This window comes from Lagopus muta, chromosome Z, assembly GCF_023343835.1.
Source record: "Lagopus muta isolate bLagMut1 chromosome Z, bLagMut1 primary, whole genome shotgun sequence".
Classification (NCBI taxonomy): domain Eukaryota; kingdom Metazoa; phylum Chordata; class Aves; order Galliformes; family Phasianidae; genus Lagopus; species Lagopus muta.
Window position 1 is genome coordinate 14,615,038 of NC_064472.1, and position 21,738 is coordinate 14,636,775.

Consider the following 21,738-nt stretch of genomic DNA (forward strand, 5'->3'; position numbering starts at 1 on the left):
GTCACACAATGTACTGTTTTAATGATAAGTCATTAGTTATGTACTCAGAGTAAGGACTTCTTTCCACATGCTGCCAAACAAATTGAGTTAAACTGGTAAAATGATGCCCGGTGTGCTGTCTCTAAGTGAAGTGCTTGGCTGTTACATAATGGTTTTAATGACTTTCTTCATCTGTCTGCTTAGGCACACCATGCGTCTGGCAAAAATTTGAGAAGGCTCAAGGCGTTAAAGAAAGCTCATCTAAATAAAGGCGGGTTAAAGTGACATTGCAGTTACTTAATCCTGCATTGTCCTGCCATGTGACTTCAGTGATACGGAGGCGCTGCGTTTCTTTTGGCTGGTGCACAGATCATGCTTTTCCTGTCATCTTCCAGGATCAGTTGCTTTGTTAAAGCAGCAATGGGAAGGAAACGGAGGGGCAACAGACTATTTACAGCAAGGCTTCGAGGCGGTCACTTCCAAGGTACAGTGACAAGCTCCCGGGCTGAGGAATGAATCAGAGAAAAACCCTGTGTTCAGCTTTTGGACTGGTACCAGAATCAGGACCCACGTTCTTAAGGTCAGCTACTCAAAATGAACTGGAAACATCTGAATTTATGCAGAGTAGGTAATCAGCTACTTGTCTGATTTTTTCCTATCAAGCCAGTTTTCAAAGCAGCTAGCTAGACCCTGAAAATTTGTGTCAAATATTCTGCATTTGTTTCAAATGTACTACATAGAATGTGAGCAACGCACTGTTTTTCTGCATAAAGTCTGCTGTTTGAACTGCAGAGCCTCTTTTACCTTGCAGATGAGCATCCTGACACACTAAATCTGTCAGTGAGAAATGGACAAAAATAGAACCAAATTCCATCTCCAAATTTGGACAGAACTGCAATGTGTAGATACAACTTTTGAGGTGAATTCCAAACTGGTATGTGGACTTCTTCACTAAGCTGTTTTGTTGCTGTTTGCACGGTGTCTGTTATGTGCAGGATTGCATATTAGCAGAGGAATATTTCACTTCATTAAACTCCTTGTTGGGACATTTTGTTCAATGGAGCCGTGATTACCTACAGACTATGACAACAGGATTTGTGAATGGAAGAGGTCTTGGAAAGCATCGCTATGCCAGGTGGAATCGTGAGGACAGTGGAGAAGACTATGGGCGTGAGGAGTGCTGTGGAGGAGATGAAGAGGGCAGGCAGCAGAGGCTGACCCCATTTGAGAAACTAATGCAGGATATGTCCCACAATGAAAAAGTGGTGAAAGAATTAACCCTGGGAAAGAGAATTGGCTTCTACCGAGTCAGAGGAGAAATAGGAAGTGGGAATTTCTCGCAAGTGAAACTTGGAATTCATTCTCTTACCAGAGGTAGGCACTGCTGTGTGGGTCACCTGGTTTCTGATCGCCCTAGTTCTGTGTACACATAAACTGACCTCTTTGGTAAGAAAAATGCTGCCGAAACCTTCAATACACATACCAGGTGTATGTGCCTTTTTCCTTGTGTGAACCTGTAAGCAAGTTCAAAGATAAATGCTTAGGTTAGAGGTAGCCTTCAGCCGTGACAAGCAGCCAGAAACACTTCATTTGGGTGGCACATCTCACCCTGCAGCTCATGACTCGCCACACTTTGACAGTGCCACAAACAGTCCACCTGCTGTCTCCCATGCCCAGTGCAGAGGCTGCAGGCTTGCGGGTGCTAAACTTCCAGGGCAGCCTAGCTTGGCATGGACCTGCCACAGCTGGAGGGAGCAAGGCTTCCTTTGCTTAATGGCTAATTTTAGTAATTTTGGTGAGAAATCTGATGTTGTGTTATGCAGGTGGTTCATTAAGGTAAAAAGCTGGGACAGGGAATACAAGTATAGGCTGAGCAGATGCAGGAAAACAAGTGTTGGTACAGCCAAATCTGGGTAGAGGGCAAGTACAGAAACACACTGCATATACTGCTTGTATGGAGAGCTAGAAAAGCTAGATAACTGCAGCAAACACTTTGGTTACAGGTGTAACTATGCACTTGCTTTCGTCTACCCTGTTTATTCTGCTGTCTTTGACCAAAACAAAAACTGCTTGATTTCCCCTGGGGATAGCTACTTTTCCACGTGCCTTTGTACATTACCATCTTCAGTTTTTCTCTCGTCTTTCCTTTATAATTCAATCAATTCTCATTCCTTTCACCATCTAAAAGGCGGGAAGACTAGGTTCTCCCCCAAACTTTCATTCTTTACTATCTGCTGCTATTTTTGCTGACCACCTCCTTCAGACCAGACTGCAGAGATCTGAAAGCTCATGTTGAGCCCAGTTACAGTTTTTACATTGGGAAGTGAAGAACTGGTGGTATTGTCTGTTCTTCTGTTTCTGTGCTGTTTGTTTTTTTTTCCCCCAAAACTGAAGTCTGTCTTAGCCTATGGGTTTGTCTATCTGGGTTCGTTTTTTCTGCTTCCTTGCTTCAGGAAACCCTGTTCTCCTTGGCCTACAGCAAGTTGTTTCTTTTTCTGCTGAGTGATATTTTTCCTTTCACAGAGAACTGTCTTCTGTTTATAATTGGCAGAAATGCTGCTCCCATATTGGGAACAAGAGGAATGCTGATGGGAAGATAAATTTGAGCCAGATGAGCTTTTACCTGTTGAATTTCCCTAGGAGACAGGTTGCTTTAGCATTTGCATAGAGCTGATTGATTGAACACTTTTGGACTTCGGCAAGTACAGTAAATTTGAACAAATTAAATTAAAAACAGGCTTTTTTTTTTCCTTGAAAAGCTTCTTTTTCACCAAAAATCTCTAAAATTATTTTTTTGTCATTGGGGATTAAAATTTTCATTGGGTAATTTTCTGATGCTAATTTTGCAACTGTCACGAAGAAGGAAGGCTGAGGGGAAAGCATTGTCTTACTTGTTTCTGCTTGTGACTTTGTCTGGCATCATGAAGTATGCATTTGGGATGGAGGAGAGGAACAAGTGTGGGTGCACTTCCCCTACATACGCATGCACACATACACACACCCTTCCAAAGAGGAGTCTCCTTCCAGTGTATGTTCATTGCTGTGTTGTTAACGAACTGATGTACCTGCACAGAGCTACTAAGTCTCCTCTTGGCAGAGGTGCAGATAAAAAGGCCTTCCTTGGGGCAGGGGAAGGTACGTGTATATCTTGCATATATTCATCTCTTCAGTTGTTGTTGTAGGTTCTAAGCATTGTCTTTCTGCTGACATCTCACCCTACTTGAAGGAGGAAACAATTTCGTTCTTCACCATGACCAGTTCCTGTAACGATTCTGTAATCAGGTGTGTGCTGTTCTCTAGCCCTCGTGCTCTGTTGCAGCAGAACACCCAAAAACGGTTTGCAAGAAGCTGATAAGGGCAATAAAAACAGTAGTGTCAAAGTGGATGAAGAACCCTGCTTCTCTCACAAAGAGAACATTGGTTGTTCAGCAGTTGCAGGAAAATCTTAGGTGGTGTGATGTGTACTGGGTTATTTAGATGCACTGCCCCAGCTTGGTTTTGATTTTATTTCCTTTTGCCAATATAGCATATGCTACTTTTTCCTGAAATAATTTCTCAACCATTTATTAACTTTTCTTATTCACTATGACTTCAGATAGCATTTTTCAAACCTCAACATATGGTCAGTCAAAATCTTTTTCATAATTAATTTCAATATTTTGGTGAATAAATTTCTTGATGAAAATGACCTATTTAGAACTGCTGCCATACAAGGGAAATACAGTGTTTAGAAACTGGGCTCTTTTCTTTTTTTTTCTTTTCTGACACAGAGTTTGAAAGGAAACAAAGGCCTTTTCTTACACTGTAGGTCAGCTGGTTTTCTGTGTACTGCATGCACATACAACTGTAGAAATGCAAATTTTAATGAGCTTGGTCCTGATACGTGGTACTGTGTGAATAAGATCAGGCCTTTCAGTTCTAAACCCTTTCTGTGTGTTTGTTTGCTTTCCTTTTAAAATTTTATTGAGAAAGTAGGCATAGCAGAGGTATGGGAACAGATGAACTTTAAGGTCCCTTCAAGCCTAAGACATGCTGTGACTCTGTTTCTCCTAATGGTTGCTTTTTTGTTGTTGTTTTGCTTGTTTAAAGTCCAAATGCTCCCAACTTTTATCAATCAAGACATAACAATGCAATTACATAGCTAAGATTGCGAGAATTGTTTTCTCTGTAGCATCTAAACATCTAGCTGTGCAAATCTCCCCCAAGCTAGCACTCTTTATTCTTGGTTCAGGGGGTCAGTGTACTACCAACGTGACAAGGGTTTTACAGTCTTTCACCTCTAGGTCAGCAGTCAGAGCTCTGCCAGGATCTGCCACGTGCTGTTCCCATTAAACAGCTCATTCCCTTCTGATTCACCATGCCAGGTGTCTGTACTGTGCAGTAGGTGCAATCATAATCAACAGCCTCAGTAGGCAGCAAAAAGCAGGGAAGTCTGCTCTCTCCTCATTTCAGACTTTGTCTGAAAGCAGAAGCATGGAAGGGATAAGTCAGCAGCTCTCAGAATCTCACTTCCCCAGAGTATCTGCTGCACTGTAGTAGGGGAATCAACTCATACATTTATATTACTAAGAAATGTAAATATACCAAACGTGGAGTTTTCTTCATCTGTACAGACATAAATGCATATATATCAATAACACTTCAGGAGTACTGAAACACAAAATTTGAGGAAAATAACTTCATAATAGTGTAAATGGAAGCACCTTGAAAGTTTTTCTACCAAATGTAAAATCATAATGGCCTTGTCATGCTTCCTTTAAAGTAACAGCTTTTATTTTTAGTAATTTAACTTTGTCTGCTAGAACATGAAGTTTTTCTTAGAAATAAAATGGTAAGAATGATGAATTGCTAGGACATCTGTGGAAGTATTGTTTTTTTCCCCAAGAATAAACAGTTGTTTTAACTGCCATGTTCCAGTTTAATTTTGCTGTCTTAGTAAGTTATACAAAGACACTGTAAGCCTATTTTAACCAGACTAATCCCTCCAATACCAGCTGTATTCAAGACAAATGCCATGACCTACCAGTTTTCATACAGAACCATAAGAGCAATTCTCAATGAGCTTTTTGAGCTACCCTGTTGATACGGTGAAGCTATATATGTATACCAGCATTTCAAGGCCCTTAGCTTGAAAATATGCTACATAAGCAAGCAGAACTTAACCACAGCTTTGCATTACCAGGACCGTATAAGACTGATTCGTTGTTTTACATGATCCCTGCAACTTATTCTATGTCGCTGTTTTACTTCCTTCCTTGGTATAAAATCTGTGGTGTGAATTCACGGCCCACTGTGGTGCAGACATAAAATTGTACTTTTCCTGTATTCTGTGCAGTACCAAGAGCCACTCATGCATGAACACGTTGGAAAAACTGGCACAGCTATCCTGAGAAAGACAAACCTCTGCAACACTGATTTTGGTAACTGAGAATTTGTGGGGATATGGGATAAGCCATTAGGCAACATTTCTGTAAGTCACATACATGTAAACACATCTGCTATAAGCTTGCAGGGTTATTTTCAAAGTCCTTACACTACCTCCATGTTAGTCCACCTGCTCTGGAATAAACTGCCTATATTCAAGCCTCCATTAGTCTGTAAGCACCAGGCTGTTGCGTGCAACTAATTCACAGCACTGAGCTAACAACAAAGGCACAGACTTCCTTTAACAAACCTGAGCACACAGTCAGGTTGAAAAGTGGGAAAGGTCTGCAGCTCAGGCTTAGGGGCCTTGCAGGAACAGGTCTTATCCTCAGAATGGAGCACAGCCTCCAGATTTTGTAATGCTGAGACTCTCATTTGCCCATTTCCTTCTCAACAACAGAGAGCAGGAACACTAGCTTCCACTCAGACAGCCAGATTTCTGTTTTGAAAGCTATAATGCCCAAGTTAGATACCTAACATAGATAATTGTTGCCATCAGATGTATACTGACATGCTTGACAGCCTAGGAACATGTTACATGATTTGATTAGCACTTGTAATACTCTGCCAGCCCTTAGCTGTATCAGCAGTGAGGAGGATGCTGGAGACAGTAGGGTGTGAAAGATGACAAGGCTTAGTAGGCTTCTCTAGCTTATCTTATATTCATCATTGCAGTTACGTAACCATGCATTATACAGAAACAGTATTACTGTTTGTACTTACTGAATTAACATGGAAAAGTATTTTCTTTTCAGAGAAAGTAGCTATTAAGATTTTGGACAAGACAAAATTAGACCAGAAGACTCAACGTTTGCTATCTCGTGAAATATCAAGCATGGAAAAACTCCACCACCCAAATATCATCAGGCTGTATGAAGTGGTGGAGACACTCTCAAAACTGCACCTGGTAATGGAGTATGCAGGAGGAGGGGAACTCTTCACTAAAATCACTACAGAAGGAAAGCTAATAGAAACAGAATGCAAAATAATCTTCTCCCAGATTGTTTCTGCTGTGAAGCACATGGTAAGTTGCTCTTCCATGGGCATGTTTCTTCTCACTGCTTCAGCTGATTTTGAGGATGTATTTTTTTTGCCAATTAGTAAGTTTACTGTTATCAGGATTTCAGGCACATATCTTTGAACAGTGAAACCAGCTTGAGAAATACCATCTTAAAGACACCTAAGAGTGCTTTCACATCCATCTCAACTTACTACCTCTCTGTTGACATGTTTGGGGAGGAGACTGAATTGAGAGCATGTGGTGAATGGAACCATCCATTCAGTAAGAGTGTTCGTCCTGACTACTTGTTTTTGTATGGATCCGATAGTAAAGCTTCATTTCATCCCTCAGCTGTTTCAAAAGAGCATCACTCACTTTTCTGCTAGAAGAAAGCAGTCCCAAGAAGAGGCGTGTTGTGTATTGCAGACATCCAGCTCACTTACTAACGAATGTGGAAGACTAATTAAGTCTTAAGACAGTTAATTACTGTTCCTTCTTAAGTGATGTCAACACTTAGCAAGTCACTTCCTCTTTTCTAGCCCTCATAACTGCAACTAGACTTAGAATGATGCAATTCATAGAACCCAAAGCATTCTATAAAGGCAGAAATGAGTAATTAACCACTTCCAGTACAACCTCCTCTGAGTCTCGCTTAGTAACCACAGCTGCTTACAACTACATTACAAAAGCCATGACAAGTCCGCTCTGCGTTTGACTTAACACTAGTTAAAGTTGGCCCAGAGTGCCCTCCGGTGGCTCATACTCTCCCGCCGTGTAACGGGCTCCAGCTCCAACAGGCAGGAAGATGCAAGCAAGTGTATTTCCAGGTCAGACATCTAGAAATGCATTGCAAACAACGTGTATGAAAAACATGTTAATGTATTTTGACAGAACAATCAGATGTCTATAAATGAATTAGCTTCAACATCTTTTCCACAGGACAAGTATTCAGGATCTACTGGATCTTAAAGATCATGTGCATTTCTTAACGTTAAAACCAGACCTCCAATCTCACCAGCCTCTTTACTCATACACTCAGTCTCCTGCAAAAATATTTTATTTTTGCCAATCTATTAAAATCGGGCCACTTATATCCCATCTCACTGTTGTCAGTCCTCATGAGGACTAAAGATCCTTGCTTGTTATTGATGACAGGGTTTCTCTAGTGTCTCCATGTGCATCCTCTTACTTACAAGGGTAACAGCAGAGATGCTCAAACTCTTTCACTCTTCCTAGTCATTTCAAAGATGAAATTAAACCCTTACTTAATCAGTATAGTTAAATGTCTACTCAGCAGAGTACATCAGTACCTTCATTTCTGAGGTTAAAAAGAAAGGTACATGTTGCAGCATTTCACTTCAGATTTCTAAAAGTAGAAGACAATACTGAACGTCCTGCAAAGACATAAAATATCACCAGGCACAGCTTTGTGCACACCTCTTCTCTTGCCAATACTAGATATTAGGATATGGATCACAAACTAGGACAGTTGCTACAGTTCTCTTATCTGGTACCACATTCACTTAATGTTATCAATGAACTAGAAGATTTCAGTTCATAAGTCTGCATGCTCAGAACAAACGCAAAAATGGCTTTACATACTTAAAAAATATTTCTGTTACATCGGTACAGAAATGTAGTCATTTCAAAAACTTGTGCTCTGAATCCTGAAAAAATACTAAATACTTAGCACGGGAAGATACACAGTCATGTAGGATTATCCATAATGCCATCGCATCTGCTCAACACAAATACTAATTCCTAACTAATATTAATGAATACTAACAAGATGTTGCTATCCTTCAAAACATACATGTATATGTACATGCATTTCTGCTCCTCCTCGGTCATTTTCTTACCAGTAGAGAATTAAGATGGACTTGCAACCTTCGGTTTCATAGCAAAGCTTATTTCTTTGTTTGAGATAAATAATTCCCTTTCCTAGGTATAATTAATCAATAAAAGATAAAGAGTAGTCACCTAAGTACTTGCTAATACCCAGTGTTCTTCCTCTTCTATAGCATGAGAATAATATCATTCATCGGGACTTGAAAGCAGAAAATGTTTTCTACAGCAGTAACACCTGCGTTAAGGTGGGAGACTTCGGATTCAGCACAATCAGCAAAAGAGATGAAACTTTAAATACTTTCTGTGGGTCTCCTCCTTATGCTGCCCCTGAACTCTTCCGAGATGAAAACTATGTTGGCATTTATGTAGATATCTGGGCACTAGGAATATTGTTATACTTCATGATTACGGGGATCATGCCATTTCGGGCAGATACGGTGGCCAAACTGAAGAAGTGCATTCTTGAAGGGACGTACAGCTTGCCTCCCTGCCTCTCGGAAGCTTGCCAGAAATTGATAAAAGGAGTCCTTCAGCCAGTACCAACAGAACGATATTCTGTCAAACTTATTATGAACAGTGAGTGGATGCAGGGGATACAGTACCCAAAACCTTTACAGCCTTTTAAACTGGATCCTAAGTATTTATCAGAGATCAACACACTCAAAGAGGAGGAAATAGAAGTGAAAAACGCTCTGAAAGATCTGGGAATCACAGAAGAACACATTCAAAATAACCGGGGAAGAGATGCACGCAGCTCAATAACAGGTGTCTACAGAATTGTTTTACACAAAGTACAAAGGAAAAGGGCCCTTGAATGCATCCCTATAATGTCCCATCCAGATCCCAAGGAACAAGACATAAAGAAAGGAATCAGCTCTTGTAACGGTGTAAAGCACACATCCAAGCTGTGTTCTATTTTGTAAACCACACTGCAAGCTTTATACTCAGCACACTTAACAAAGGGTTTTATTCACTTTTCACAGGTTTTGGTGTTGCATTTTTTCTAATTTTTAAATAAACCAAATTGCCTCATTTCCTTTACGTTTTTCAGCTCACATTTGAAGTGCTCAAATGCAGAGCCCTAATGTACTTGTTTGTCTCTTGCTCCAGAAACATGGTACAACTAGTGCAATAACTCAAGTAAAACAGAAAGAAATTATCAGTGGAAGTGATCTTTTAATAAAGATCAAATGGCAATGCATGTAACACACTTCGGAGATCTCTCAGTACAGCCACATAATGGTTAACTTCTTGACAAGTTTTACCTTAGTTTGACACAACTATACTACTGCAAACAGGACAGTTTTTGCAGAGAACTAAGTTCAAACAAAAAACTGACTGCAAATTCTTAAAAGCATCCTAAGCAAATTAAACTTGCTAAATTAAAAACAAAAACAACTCTAATTACATTTTAATTAAAGAAAGAACAGTGCTGCTGTTGACTACAGTTCTTGATTTGTCACAGTCCAAAGGCAAATTCAGATATGCTACTGTAGCATGCATGTATGGTTGCAGTTTTTAGTGCCTAACTGGCTGGGTTACAAACCATTAATCTCCTGACATCTTCCACAATTCGTATGATTCTCACAGTCTCTAAATGCTTGGAATAGAGCTGCACTCCAATAGAGAGACAGATGTAAGCATACTCTTAAACTCTGAAATTCTTGCTTTAGCAGTAGATAGCTGTAAGTAAACTGAGGGTTGCCAATACCAAAATCTAGTTACAAGCTGTATTAGCCTTCTGTCATACTATTTGGGCAAGAAGGCTAGTAGCAAAACTGATTTTTATATTCTTGACCACTAGAAGTTAAAAGTTGGATACCGTGACAATTCCAATTTTTCCTGAGTGTCACCAAGATGTTGCCATGTCCCACTCCATCTTTCAGGTAATTTATACTTTAATCAACCAGCCCAAATGCAGTAATGGAAAAGCGCAGTAGCTTTCCTCTGAACAGGCACAACTGAAATGCCTATGCTAAGGCAGAGTCTGAATGATTTTAGTTAAGGTGAGTACATTACTGAAAGGTTTAGAGATACATCTAGTGCTCTCAAATATAAAAGCAGAATGCCTTGTCTATTACAGGGACTGATGTTTCGTTGACCTTAAAAAGAGTGAGTAATGTCAATAAGCAACAGGATGACTTTGAAAAACCACTTGTGGGAAACGAGGTTCAACTAGACTCAGCTATGCAAAAAGCAGGAACCAATCCCCTTTCACAGTTTTTGTGAGGAGATAAAACAATACTACCTTTCAAAATACAGTAATGAGATTAATTTTATTTCATAGGCTGTTAATGAATTTCTCCACTATAAACAGATGCCACCTGAAAACACTTAAGTTATCTTGAAACAAAGCCTTGAAGTAATGATTTTCCACAAGCCTCAGCAACTCTTTCTTTCCATTTTTTTTTTGTAATGAAATATTAAAGAGAACGATCCAGGAGATCCACAAAGACTGTGAACCCAGAACTTCAAGTTTTCATAAGGCCAGTTTCCTCTTTCTTGCCTGTTAAAGAAAAATTGCATCCTGAAAACCCAACAAGTCAGCACTACTCCAGCATGTTTCAAATATCTCAAACTTTATTTTAATAATGGATCTGCCTCACAGTGAGGTCCCTGTGGTTAACTTTTTATGCCAGTAGCAGCTCAGTTCTTGGCTTGTCCACTGCCAGCAATGGACTTTTGTTCCATGGCATTTTTATTTTCTGGTGCCAGGACAAGTTTCATGAGGGCAAACTAAATCAAAATACTTGCAAACACTATTTTCATGCATCACTGCTCCATCACTTTCAGCAGAACAAACAGATTATTATCCATCGAATTATAAACATCAATTTTATCAAGGCTTGACTGTACAAATACAGCAAGTTACCAAACCCTAGTAAGTGACAGATATTACAAACACACTGTTACACAACAAAAGATTGTGATTTAAACAGATGAATATTTTTTGCTACTTTATGAGACGCGTAGCTCTGTAGAATTAGCAAAGAAATAAAGTTTAACAAAACTTCATTCTATACATTAGCTCAATTAAATATATATTACAAGCTTACAAGGCTCATGTCATAGTTTATTTCTAATCTGGGCTTTAAAAAGCTACCAGAATATAATCCCCATAAGTAATATGTATCTACTACTTGCAAGACGGATAGCTTCTAGCGTGCATGTTCAGAAAAGAAAGAAAGAAAAGACACCACTTCTACGACATCCCCAATGGAGAGAAGAACTTCAAAGTACAATGCCAAATTCAAAGTTAGAAACTGTCTCTTAGAAATGTATTATACAAAGAATAGCAAGAGGTCAGAGTTCCAAGTTTGGGTCATCCAAACCGATCTTTTTTTCAGATTACCAATTAAAGCAACTCTAATGATATCTAGGAGCTTTATTTTAGAAGTCTGCTTCCTTAAATGTTTCTGTGACAGTTTAATAATCCTGAAAAAGTGCCGTATCAGTCAGTTCAAGAAATTTCTTATGAAGAACAACTGTCTGTCTCCCTTGTAATTCCTCTTTCCCTGCAGGCTTCTATGATTTATAATGCAGGCATAGAACGCACAAAATGGATGGTAGGTGGAATTACGAAGTAACTAACGTAGTCAGTTACAGAGTTTCTTAAGGGCGAAACTATCAGCCTTGTGTTCTTGAACCAGTCATTCTGATGGAGGGAAAGTAATTTTTTTCTAGTAATGTTATTTGGATCTATACCTTTTCCAAAGCAACGGTGTGAGGAGAGGTAGACTGGGATAAGAAAGGGAAGGTAATAAAGGGAAAGAGAAGTGCAGTATTCAGAAGACTGACTAGTTACTGTCAAGGCACTGAGAACCCTAACATTAAAAGCTCAGACTTTTGCAAGTACAAGTAGAAGTTAACAGTGGAGGTTTCAAGTCATTTAACATGGGAAAAGCAAGCAGAAGATTCATTCTTTTCTATGTACAAAGACCTTGTAATAGACTACTACTACTCAGCAATTAAAAAATTCAGACACATTAAGGAATCCACAAAGCCCCTAGCAAGTTGCTCTATCCCCAGTATATTAATGATTTTAGTGTTCTGAAAATACTATAAATATCAGCACGCAGTATTACGACAAATCCTTTCAAGGAGTTTAAACAGCTTTTTCATGCTCCAATTAAGTACTACTGTATAGTGAAACTCCAGTACTACTGTAATCTTTCCACTCTTTCATCCTACCCTCACACCTTTTTCCATTTCCCACCTCACAGAGGTATCTTAATGCTCCCCATTGGAAATGGCAACAGTAACGCCTTCAGATTCTGTTGTTGCAGGGATTCTTGGCACTTTCTTAGCAGGGCTTGGGATGTGCTAAGAGGAAGGGAAAAAAAGCATTAAATACAGGTTTCTAGTTCACATACATTCACACTTCATGGCTAGTCCAACTTCCGAAAAACATTCATGCTATGCTGGATGGCTTGGTCTTAAGTCATTCAAATCGGTCATGGCTCATGCAAATGAACGTGTGAAAAGAGTCTGTTTCTTCTTGTTTCATTCTTGTGCAGTTTCATTCATTCATGTTAGGATGAAATGTGCTTTTTAAAATCCCATGCTTGATTTGATTTTTTTTTTTTTTTTTTTTTTTTTTTTTTTACATTTCTGGTTTCTATGTTACATATTTTAACAAAGCATTTGAAAGAACTTTTAAAACCCCTTCCTCTTTCAACACATGTACACATGCCGTGACAAACATACAAACCGTTCAACCATTTATATCAAACTTTAAAAGAGCGCTCAGTGTTCACCTCATGAACAATGCCTGGGTGGACAACTTCAACTCCTGCCTCCAGGGGTCCATCAACCATAACTGGGCGCCGCGCGTATGTTCTTCTGTGTTTCTCATCCACACGCACAAGATACCACGTTCCCTCAAAGAGATCTTCTACTGAACACTGTGGAATATAGTTGGCTGTAAACAAAGAAAAAAAAGGCCAATGATGTGCTGTCAGCTGGTTCCTGTTGAGCGTTTTATGCAACAGCGGCCATCAGGTGCTGCAGTTTGAAGTAAAAAAAAACCAAGTCTGCATTTTCACTGCAGTCACATGTCACATCAGGCCAATAAACATAAACTACTAAAAATACCTTTACAAGGCATACAGGTGTAGAAAAAGTTGGATATCTACTTCATTCTACACCCAAAACATTTAGTGATAGCCATGCAAATTTTGTAGTAAGTATTTTGCTGTAGGATTAGTAACGTTTTATATTTACAACGTTCTTACCCAAGTGATGTGTCTCCTGTCTAATCTTCATGTTTTCAGCAAAGACATCAGGTGCAATGCATTTTCTTGAGTCAAGTCTTGCTTTAAGATCAGAAAGGCTGGCAGTAATTTTGTCCAGTGCAGAACCTACAACATAAAATTATAATGTAGGGTAGCACCAGTGCTAAGCACAGCACATCAGCACTGCATGACTGTTCAGGACATTTTCCATTATTGAAGCTGAACTTCTAGTTAGTTACAAATATTCCTAACAGCTTGAGCAAAACTCTTGTAGCATCTGAAAATGCAATCTATTTGCCTAAGGAGATACTTTAAAGGTGATCCTGCTCTAGGGAATACTTTATATGACTGTAATTAAGCACTGTTCAACAGGTTTACTTAAGCTGATGGGTAATACAACAAAGCAAACAAAGGTAAGCTATGCAAAGGAGTTAATCTACATCTCCTTTTACTCACCAGGAGTGGCATCCTGTGTAACTCTGATGGAATACAGTGTAGCAGCAAAACCAGAGCCATAGGAGAACACACTAATTCTTTGTCCTGCAAGGTGCTCTGGAGAGTATCTGTAAATCAAACAACAGCTGGTTAAAGTGAGAGTAAGGCCAAGGTGCAAGTTTTAAAATAACCAGAAAGTGCAGCTGACTTAGAAAAAGCTGCCAGCAGATTGTATCTGCTACAATAACAATTCAGGGTCTTACACGAATGAAAGAGGATTTCAACACCATGATTTTCAAATCTGCCTAAGCAAAAAAGATCAAAGAAATGCTCTGCATACGATTATCTACAAAGCAAACGATTTTTGCAAGTGACAAATATCCTAAAAGGAACATTCACACCTTGGAATGGAAAGTAACAAAAAGAGAAAAGAGGATACTAGACTACCGGTTTAGAAAATAATGCTGCATGCAAACTAAGTTTTCAATATTTAAAAACAACAAAAAAGCCATAACATGGTACTGGGTTGTTTGGAGCAGTGTAGGAAGAAAGGCTAGTAGAAGGTATGGCACATTAAAATTTGAGATCCAGCTTTGAAAAGCAGTAAGCAGTGCTTTTGATCAGCTTCTGACACAGAAATTTTGACTACACTTGTCACTTGAACTAATTGTGTTTGTAGAATAATTTTGTAACAGTTTTTCTAATTAAGGCAACCTAATAGGTAAATATTTGCTACATGTACTTTTACAGAGGGTTTTCCAAAAGAAATATGCTTACATACAGAAAGCTATGACTTTGATTTTACAATTTTATGCTTACTGGGCTAGAAGAGAAGCAAGGCAACCGTAGACTGAAGGCGTGTACATGTTTCCATTCTGATTGGACACAAGTAAAGAAGCTTTGGTTTTCTGATTGAAGAGCTCTGCACTAGCTTTCATAAAAGCTTTTTCCACATCCCTGTCAAAATATGTATCTTCAAGCTTTACATCCCTATTTGGAAAAAAAAAAAAAAGTGGTCAGAAACCATTATTAAAACAAACAACAGGAAGGAAAAACCATCTCTGATGTTTACCAAGTTAATACCATCTGAATAAAGAAAACAGCAGCCATTCTCACCTGAAAGCTTCCAGACCACTGAAAACACCATTTGCTGTTTCTGCATTCTGGTCACTGAGAAAGTCATTCAGCAATAGCCTTGCCACAGACTTCTGTACCAGTTTACAGTAGGGAGAATGAAAGATCATGAATCCAAAATCATTCAAGGTGAAACGTCTGTCTGTCCCCTCTGGAAGTGGCAGGAAACTTGTGTTAGAAATTATTTTTTGTATTCATCTATTAAAATAAAATAGTTGGATGGCATGATCCAGACATCTCTATGTCAACATACAAAATGCAGAAGTCTAACTCCTGCTAGCAGGTACATTTAAAATGCTGCCAAAACTTCTGTTTAAAATTCTAATTCTTATAGATCTCATGCACCAACTAACATTTGCCCTGTTAGAAGAAACAGCTATATGCTTTACAAAACTCAGAACTTCCGGCAAGCATTTTGAAAGTAAGAAATACTCTGCTTCATCTATCTAATCCCAAACCTATGCTGCTTAGCATGGGTGAAGCAACTACTAAACACATTTGAATAAAAACAAAAAATATAATTACTTAATATTTATATATTAGCATCAGAAATGTTAAGAGGGCTGGGTAAAATAACATGCTCTTAAGCAAGTATTACAACAACAAAAGCCTGCAGAGACTACTATCTTTATTGACTACTAAGCCCTCAAACATATCAGAACAGAAATAACAATTTCTTAAGGATGAAAAGCATGCATTCCAACCACTGCAGAACACACAAATGGGACTATACTAGTCAGACAGAATGCTAAGACTCGAAGACATTATCTACATAACTGCAGTAACATCTTAAGAGGCGACGTACCTTTTTGCCACTGGGCATGGATCTTGTTGCGATAAACACTATAGCAGCGATCTAATGCACTGAGGTAGCACTGTATAGACAGTTTGCCATCAACTACAGGATATTCAGAGACCATATCTGGTTTATAGAAGTCATAAGCATGCTGCATGTGGGTTCCACGCAATCCTGATGGAGAGAATTTAACAAAGCCAAAAGTTACTTCATTAACCTTTGAGTCAGTTTGAATACATACTTTAACATGGAAAGCAAGTAATATCTGGCCCTAAATAAATAGGTTTTCTTAGGACTTCAGGCCCTTCTAGGTAATATTTCAGAAACAGATTTCAGTTACCTGGTACTCAAGCACAGTACAATTGAGCATAACAAAAAGGTAACAAATAATTTCTTTTTGAAAATAGGGCGCTCTGTTACTCAGCTCTAGCCCATTCTTTGTCAATTTTAATCGGAGAATCTCCAAATTAAAAAATGGACAGAAGCACCTTTAATAGGTTCTTGCTGCTTCTTACATTAGGACTTGGCCAAGTGAGCAAAACCAAGAGGAGACAAATGCAATTTCTGACGTTAATGGAGGTTAATCCAACCTTCAAACACCCCAGGAAAAAAAAAAAGAAAAAAAGGACAAGCTTTAGAATGAACCTGGTATCTGGTGGAAAAGTGTTTATTTTCTCACAGGACTAACCTCTCTCAAAAATTAGAGGAGCATTTGGACCAACTAGCATAGCAACAGCACCAGCTCCACCTGTTGGCCTGGCATTTCCAGTGGCATACACGGCAATGTCTCCAGCAACAACAAGTGCATAGCGTCCTGTAAGAACACAGAAATAACAAAGACAAATAGCCATGAATCCATATTTTAACATCCAACAGTGATTTTTCAGCCTTTGGTTACTGAGGGTAAGACTCCAGGATTAAGGGTCTCTTGAATCCCTTCCTCCCTTTCACTTTATTGGCAGGAAAAGTGAAGGAAAACTTAAAGGAAAAGATGATTATCTAGTGATTATCCATGTTGTTATCTCTTGTACATAATTAACTAGTGGCAAACATCCAGAACATTTAAGACTCTGATAGTTTGCCCTCCGGGTTTTATATGGTTAAGCAGACTACTCAATGGTAGAGAATGATGCAACTCCTAAAAAAAAATACCCTGAACTTACCATCCCAAGAACTGGACTCAATCCAATTAACAGCATTAAAAAGAGCAGCAGTGCCTCCATAGCACGCATTGGTTGTGTCAATTCCTTCTACATCTGTATTACCAGATTCTTCAAACAGCTGCATCAGGACAGTCTTCACCGATTTTGATTTATCAATTATTGTCTCCGTTCCAACTTCCAGTCTCCCAATGCAGTCGTAGGATAGGCTGTTCCTCTCCATAAGCTTCTGAACCACAGTCAAACAGAGGGAATTGATATCCTCTCGGTCAGAGCAGAAGCCCATCTTTGACTGGCCTAACCCAATGGTGTATTTGCCTGCATCCACACCGTCATACTTCTCCAGCTCTGTCTGGTCAACATACTGAGAGGGAAAATATATTTCCAGTGCAACAATACCCACATCTTTGGGCCAGCAGGATTCAGTGTTCACTGGAAGAGACCCGGGCATCGTGGCAGATCTATAAGCAAAGAACAAACAAACAGCTCATTTACTCACATACATCATCACCAACATATTTTATATGCTCCATCCTTCTGCAGGTTTACAGAAAAGATAAAGTTTCAGGGTAAAGTTTCAGGTATTCTGCAAATTTGTTTGCCAAAGGCAAACCTCAGAGATTTTTGGTCTGAATATACCGTAAATGTCATTATAAATTGTATAACATTTTATGTTAATAAGTTTGGTTTTTTTATATATTATTTTTATTTCAGCACCAGAGCTTGATGTACTTTGCCACTGCCATTTCATGGAGCAAAATACATGATGAAAGCATTTCAGAAACATCAGTCTACACACATGCTATTCTATTCCTGTACACAGCTCTCAGTTTTACACAAAAAAGCTACGCTGATCTTTTATTATTTATTATTTTTAAACGTTGCTGACCGAGAACGAGCACACGCAGGAGAGGTGAGCCTTGGAACGGGACAGAACGGTTCCGAACTGCCTTTATTTTCATGCAGAGCGGTCCGTTTCGCTCACGCGCCAGGCAGCCGGGTTTTGCTTTTGTTTTCCCCAGCGCCGCTCGGCAGTCGGGGGGCGCCGCAGCCACCGGGCCTGAGCGGCGCTGACCCGCGCAGCGCCGGGCTCCGCTACGTCCCCGTAACGCAACAGATGAGCGCGGCGACCGTTCCAGGGAGCTCACCGCGCTCCTTCCAGCGCCGTGCTCAGCCCGTACCGGAACGCGGCCCCTCCACCCAGAAACTACCGCACAAGACGCGCGCCGCGACCGCCGCAGGGAAAGCACCGAAGGCGCGCTCCCGCCCGCAGGCAGTGCAGTGGGGACGCGCCGCCCGGAACCGTTCGCAGCCCGTCCGTCCGGACGCGGCGTCCTCAAGGTTACCGGGACCCGGGCGCGGGCAGAGGCCGCCGCCGGGCGGAGGGAGCCGCGCCCGCCCGCTCCGCTCTTCCCGCGTTCGGGCCGGGCCGGGCCGTGCCCTGCCGCGCCGCGCCCCGCTCCCCCCAAGCCGAGCGCTCCCCGCGGAGCCGCACAGCCCCGGTACCTACACGCTGCGGAAGCCCATGGCCGGCCGCCAGCGCGGGCGCATGCGCGGCTCCCGCCAGCCGGAGATGTGCGCACGCGCGGAGCTCCGACCGCGCGCCCCCTCCGATGCGCCGGGAGCGCGCCACGCGGGCACTGCGCGGCACCTGGGAGCCGGACAGAGGGCGGGGCCGCCCTCGGCTTTCAGCCGCCTTCTCGGGAGCACTCCGAACGTGCGCTGCTCGGGAGGAGCAGAGCAGATATACGCTGCGTGCTGTGGCCGGAGCTGCGAGGGCGGTGCAACCCCACCCCGTGAGCGGAGCTCACGCGGAGCCTGGGGATGCTCGGTGGCCGCGCAGGACCGCTCGCTGCAGGGAGCCTTCGGAAGGTTGGATTTATCGGGCTTGAACGTAGCCGGAAAGCCGAATGACTGCTGTCTCCACTGCCTGCTTCCAGCACCCACATCTGCGCAGGCAGTGGTGAGGAGCCGCGAACAAACCGACACCTCAGACATGAGATCTGTGCCGCCTGAGTGAGGCCGGACTGAGCCGCGTCCCCAGAGCCAGCAGGAGCCTGTGTGCTTCCGTGCTCCCTTTCAGCTGGATGGGACCTTCTCAGATCGTTGCGTCCAGCTGCCTGACCAGCTCGGCGCTCACCCCAGGTCACAGCACGCCACTGAGCACTGCCCAAATGCCTCTTGAGCTTGCCCTTTGCAGACACTGGAGACAAGCAGCAGCATTTAATCCCGTATAGTTTCTGCAGTTCTCTCATCCAAAGGCTTTTTACAGAAGAAAAAAAACAGAGGCAAGTGGTGCTGTGTCCTCACAGCAGCTCACCAAACACACCCGACAGAGCAACAGCCAGGGCTACCGGCTGTACCGCAGTGTGAACGCCTGGCTTTGTACGCTCGCTCTGGGAAGAAAAGGCGTTCTCAGTCTAAGATGAACAAGGAGTAATGAGGCTGGTTGTGGTTTGTTTCGCATCCCATCACGATTACATAGGGAGCAAGGAGCACGAAAAGCTATAACTTTCTGCTGGGGTACCCAGATACAGAAACGCATCTTCCCACTGCAGTTAGTGGTTTTCGTTGTCTTTATTAGTAGTTTTTTTTCCCCTATAATTTAGCGTTAGCATTTCCTGACAGCTTTTTAAAAGGCAGGAAACGCTCGGCTGAAAGTTATAAAACCCAAAAGCAAGCCTGCTCCCCATCAGCCCCGTACCTGGCAGCCCTATCCTCTCCTCACCCCCCCGCCCCGGGCTCTGCCCCATACGCGCCGCAGCCGGCGTACAGCGCCCGCCCCAGCTACGCTGACCCCAGCCCGGCCCCGCTGAGGGACCGCCGCGCTGCCCAGCGGTTCTCACCTGCACAAGGCGATGGCTCCGCTATCGCTGGGCGCGCTCGCACACAGACACACAAGAGGACAAGCAGACACAGGCAGCCGGCACGCGGCGCCTTTAAATTGCCCCGCCGCCCGGGCTCCCGCCCACGACCTGAGCGGCTGCTCCTCCGACCAATCACGGCTGCCGACGCATAGGTCCCGCCCTCCGGCCGCCAGGCGGCCGCAAGAGAAGGCGGGGGGAATGGTGTGAGAAAGTGACGCGGCGTGGCCAGAGGGCAGCGCGCCAATGAGAACGCGGCAGAGGCAGCGGGCGCTCAATGGGAGCCGAGCGCAGCGCGCGGACAACCAATGAGAGCGCGCTGCCGACCGCGGGTGAGAGTAGGACGGCTGCCGGTCCCCGGCGAGGCGAGGAGCCTGTTGCCTGGCAACGGGGCGAGGCCCGCCGGGCCCGGCGAGAGCGGCTCGCCCGCTCGTGTCGCGTCGTGTCGCGCTTGTCGCGTGTGTCACTTGTGTCACTTGTGTCACCTGGGCCTGGCCCCGTGAGGCGGGAGCCGCAGAAAGGCCGCGAAGCTGGGTCTGGGGGCGGCCCCGGGCCGGCACGCCGCACCCCGGTTCGGGAGCGTGGAGAGTGCCGAGCCGCCCCTGAGGCGGCGGTCGCAGCCGGCCGGTGCGCGGGGCCGCGCGGGGGTTTCATTGCTGCCCCTCGCTGCGCAAGTCCCCGCAGGCCTCCTCCCTGCTGGCTCTGCGAGTACGAGTGTTGCAAATGGGAAATGGCTCGATAAAAGTCGCATACCGATTTTAAGACCTGGACACGCTGGTTGTAAAACACCGAGGGAGTACACTCCCTTGGCAGCTGGTGATTGCTGCAACGAGCAGAAGGCAGTACCTGGCTCTCCTGACACATCGCATCACCCGGCCCAGTGATTTCTGCCATCACACGGGCAGGTGGAAACTGTGTGAAAGCACGGGGAAAGATCCCATGGAGAGCCTTAGCGCCTGTCTTGTTTCTTTGGGTCTTGTAACTGTTCTGTAATCATCATGTAGAAACAGAAATTTGTCACAAATCTTCACAGTGCAAGAATTGAGAAATACTACTGAGAAACTGAGTTTTGTTTGCACTTGTTACTCTGCAGTTTTCTGACAAACTTGCGTCAGTTGGTGTACAATCCAGTACCATCTGCAAACCTGAAAGAACACGGTGACAAAATGCAAACTTGATGGGCCATGATGTAATTATGTCATATGAATACACTGTACTTTCCATGCCCATAGACCAAACAGAAGTAGTGTCAGAAAGTTCAATGTTTCCTTGTCCAAAATGGGTTGCTAATGCCAGCCTATCATGTACCTCAGCGGCAGAATGTTTCCTCGCATGGTTCTTTGGAGCCATGGAGCAAGACATAGTGTTGAATTGGCAAGATTGTACGTCAGGACTGCAAGCACACCCAGGGGCTTTGCAAACCTTCCCCACCACCTTAGTTTAGCTGTCTGTGCAAGGCCGGCTCCAACAGCTCGTACCCTTGTAAGGGACTGCCAAGAGGTATGCGGCAGGGAGCTGTGAGAAGCCTTCTTACTCACCTTTCCCCTTCATTCCAGAGCTGCTACATCCCTTACTGCTTCTGACCCCTTGGCTTGACTTCTGAGCTGGCCCTTAAACCCACCCCACCACAGCAGACTCATCTGGAAATCTGGACTCCTGGCTGACCCACCTGCTGCCACTGGCTCTGCCCCGCTCTTCTGTTTGGGTGCTATGATAGCATGCCTTTGCCAGCAAGGCCAGTGCCCCGCTCTCCTTGTCATACTCAGCTCCTGGCCCTTCTGCCCTTTAAGGGCAGCCTTTCTGCACTGCTTCCTGACAGCTTAACTGTGCTTGCCTGCAAGCTTGTTGTCGCTTGGGTTTTTTT

The 21,738-nt window shown here is 43.0% G+C and overlaps 2 protein-coding genes across 7 annotated transcripts; one reads left to right on the forward strand and one right to left on the reverse strand.

The window, feature by feature from the left end:
- Positions 1-217: 217 nt before the first annotated feature.
- Positions 218-9,292, forward strand: NIM1K (NIM1 serine/threonine protein kinase). Of its 4 annotated transcripts, none has more exons than XM_048930911.1 (4): positions 218-559; positions 791-1,353; positions 6,159-6,427; positions 8,425-9,292. In XM_048930911.1, the coding sequence occupies exons 2-4, from the start codon at positions 1,062-1,064 to the stop codon at positions 9,172-9,174; spliced, it is 1,311 nt and encodes a 436-aa protein (XP_048786868.1). In that variant the 5' UTR covers positions 218-559; positions 791-1,061; the 3' UTR covers positions 9,175-9,292. The 4 variants fall into 4 exon arrangements, with proteins under 4 accessions (XP_048786868.1, XP_048786872.1, XP_048786871.1 ...); XM_048930915.1 differs by lacking the exon at positions 218-559 and adding an exon at positions 5,315-5,399 and having other exon boundaries at positions 1,247-1,353; XM_048930914.1 differs by lacking the exons at positions 218-559; positions 791-1,353 and adding exons at positions 1,364-3,261; positions 5,315-5,399.
- A 1,216-nt stretch (positions 9,293-10,508) lies between these two features.
- HMGCS1 (3-hydroxy-3-methylglutaryl-CoA synthase 1) lies at positions 10,509-19,966 on the reverse strand. Of its 3 annotated transcripts, XM_048930894.1 has the most exons (11): positions 18,521-18,622; positions 17,014-17,471; positions 16,539-16,664; positions 15,860-16,024; positions 15,037-15,205; positions 14,740-14,910; positions 13,942-14,048; positions 13,486-13,611; positions 13,009-13,172; positions 12,468-12,574; positions 10,509-10,757 (listed from the first exon to the last, which is right to left on the reverse strand). In XM_048930894.1, exons 1-10 carry the CDS (start codon positions 18,559-18,561, stop codon positions 12,482-12,484), a joined length of 1,620 nt encoding a protein of 539 aa, XP_048786851.1. In that variant the 5' UTR covers positions 18,562-18,622; the 3' UTR covers positions 10,509-10,757; positions 12,468-12,481. The 3 variants fall into 3 exon arrangements, with proteins under 3 accessions (XP_048786851.1, XP_048786852.1, XP_048786850.1); XM_048930895.1 differs by lacking the exons at positions 10,509-10,757; positions 18,521-18,622 and adding an exon at positions 19,857-19,966 and having other exon boundaries at positions 10,812-12,574; XM_048930893.1 differs by lacking the exon at positions 10,509-10,757 and having other exon boundaries at positions 10,812-12,574.
- Between the last annotated feature and the right edge of the window lie 1,772 nt (positions 19,967-21,738).

What these genes read in the sequence shown, in the direction of transcription:
- NIM1K (XM_048930911.1), top strand. Translation starts at nt 1,062, where the DNA reads ATGACAACAGGATTTGTGAATGGAAGAGGTCTTGGAAAGCATCGCTAT. An exon ending in AATTCATTCTCTTACCAGAG is followed by an intron (nt 1,354 to 6,158) that starts GTAGGCACTGCT and finishes TTTTCTTTTCAG; the next exon opens with AGAAAGTAGCTATTAAGATT. An exon ending in TTTCTGCTGTGAAGCACATG is followed by an intron (nt 6,428 to 8,424) that starts GTAAGTTGCTCT and finishes CCTCTTCTATAG; the next exon opens with CATGAGAATAATATCATTCA.
- HMGCS1 (XM_048930894.1), bottom strand. Translation starts at nt 18,561, where the DNA reads ATGCGCCCGCGCTGGCGGCCGGCCATGGGCTTCCGCAGCGT. An exon ending in AGTGGTCTGGAAGCTTTCAG is followed by an intron (nt 14,911 to 15,036) that starts GTGAGAATGGCT and finishes TTTTCCAAATAG; the next exon opens with GGATGTAAAGCTTGAAGATA. An exon ending in CTTGCTTCTCTTCTAGCCCA is followed by an intron (nt 14,049 to 14,739) that starts GTAAGCATAAAA and finishes TTTGATTTACAG; the next exon opens with ATACTCTCCAGAGCACCTTG.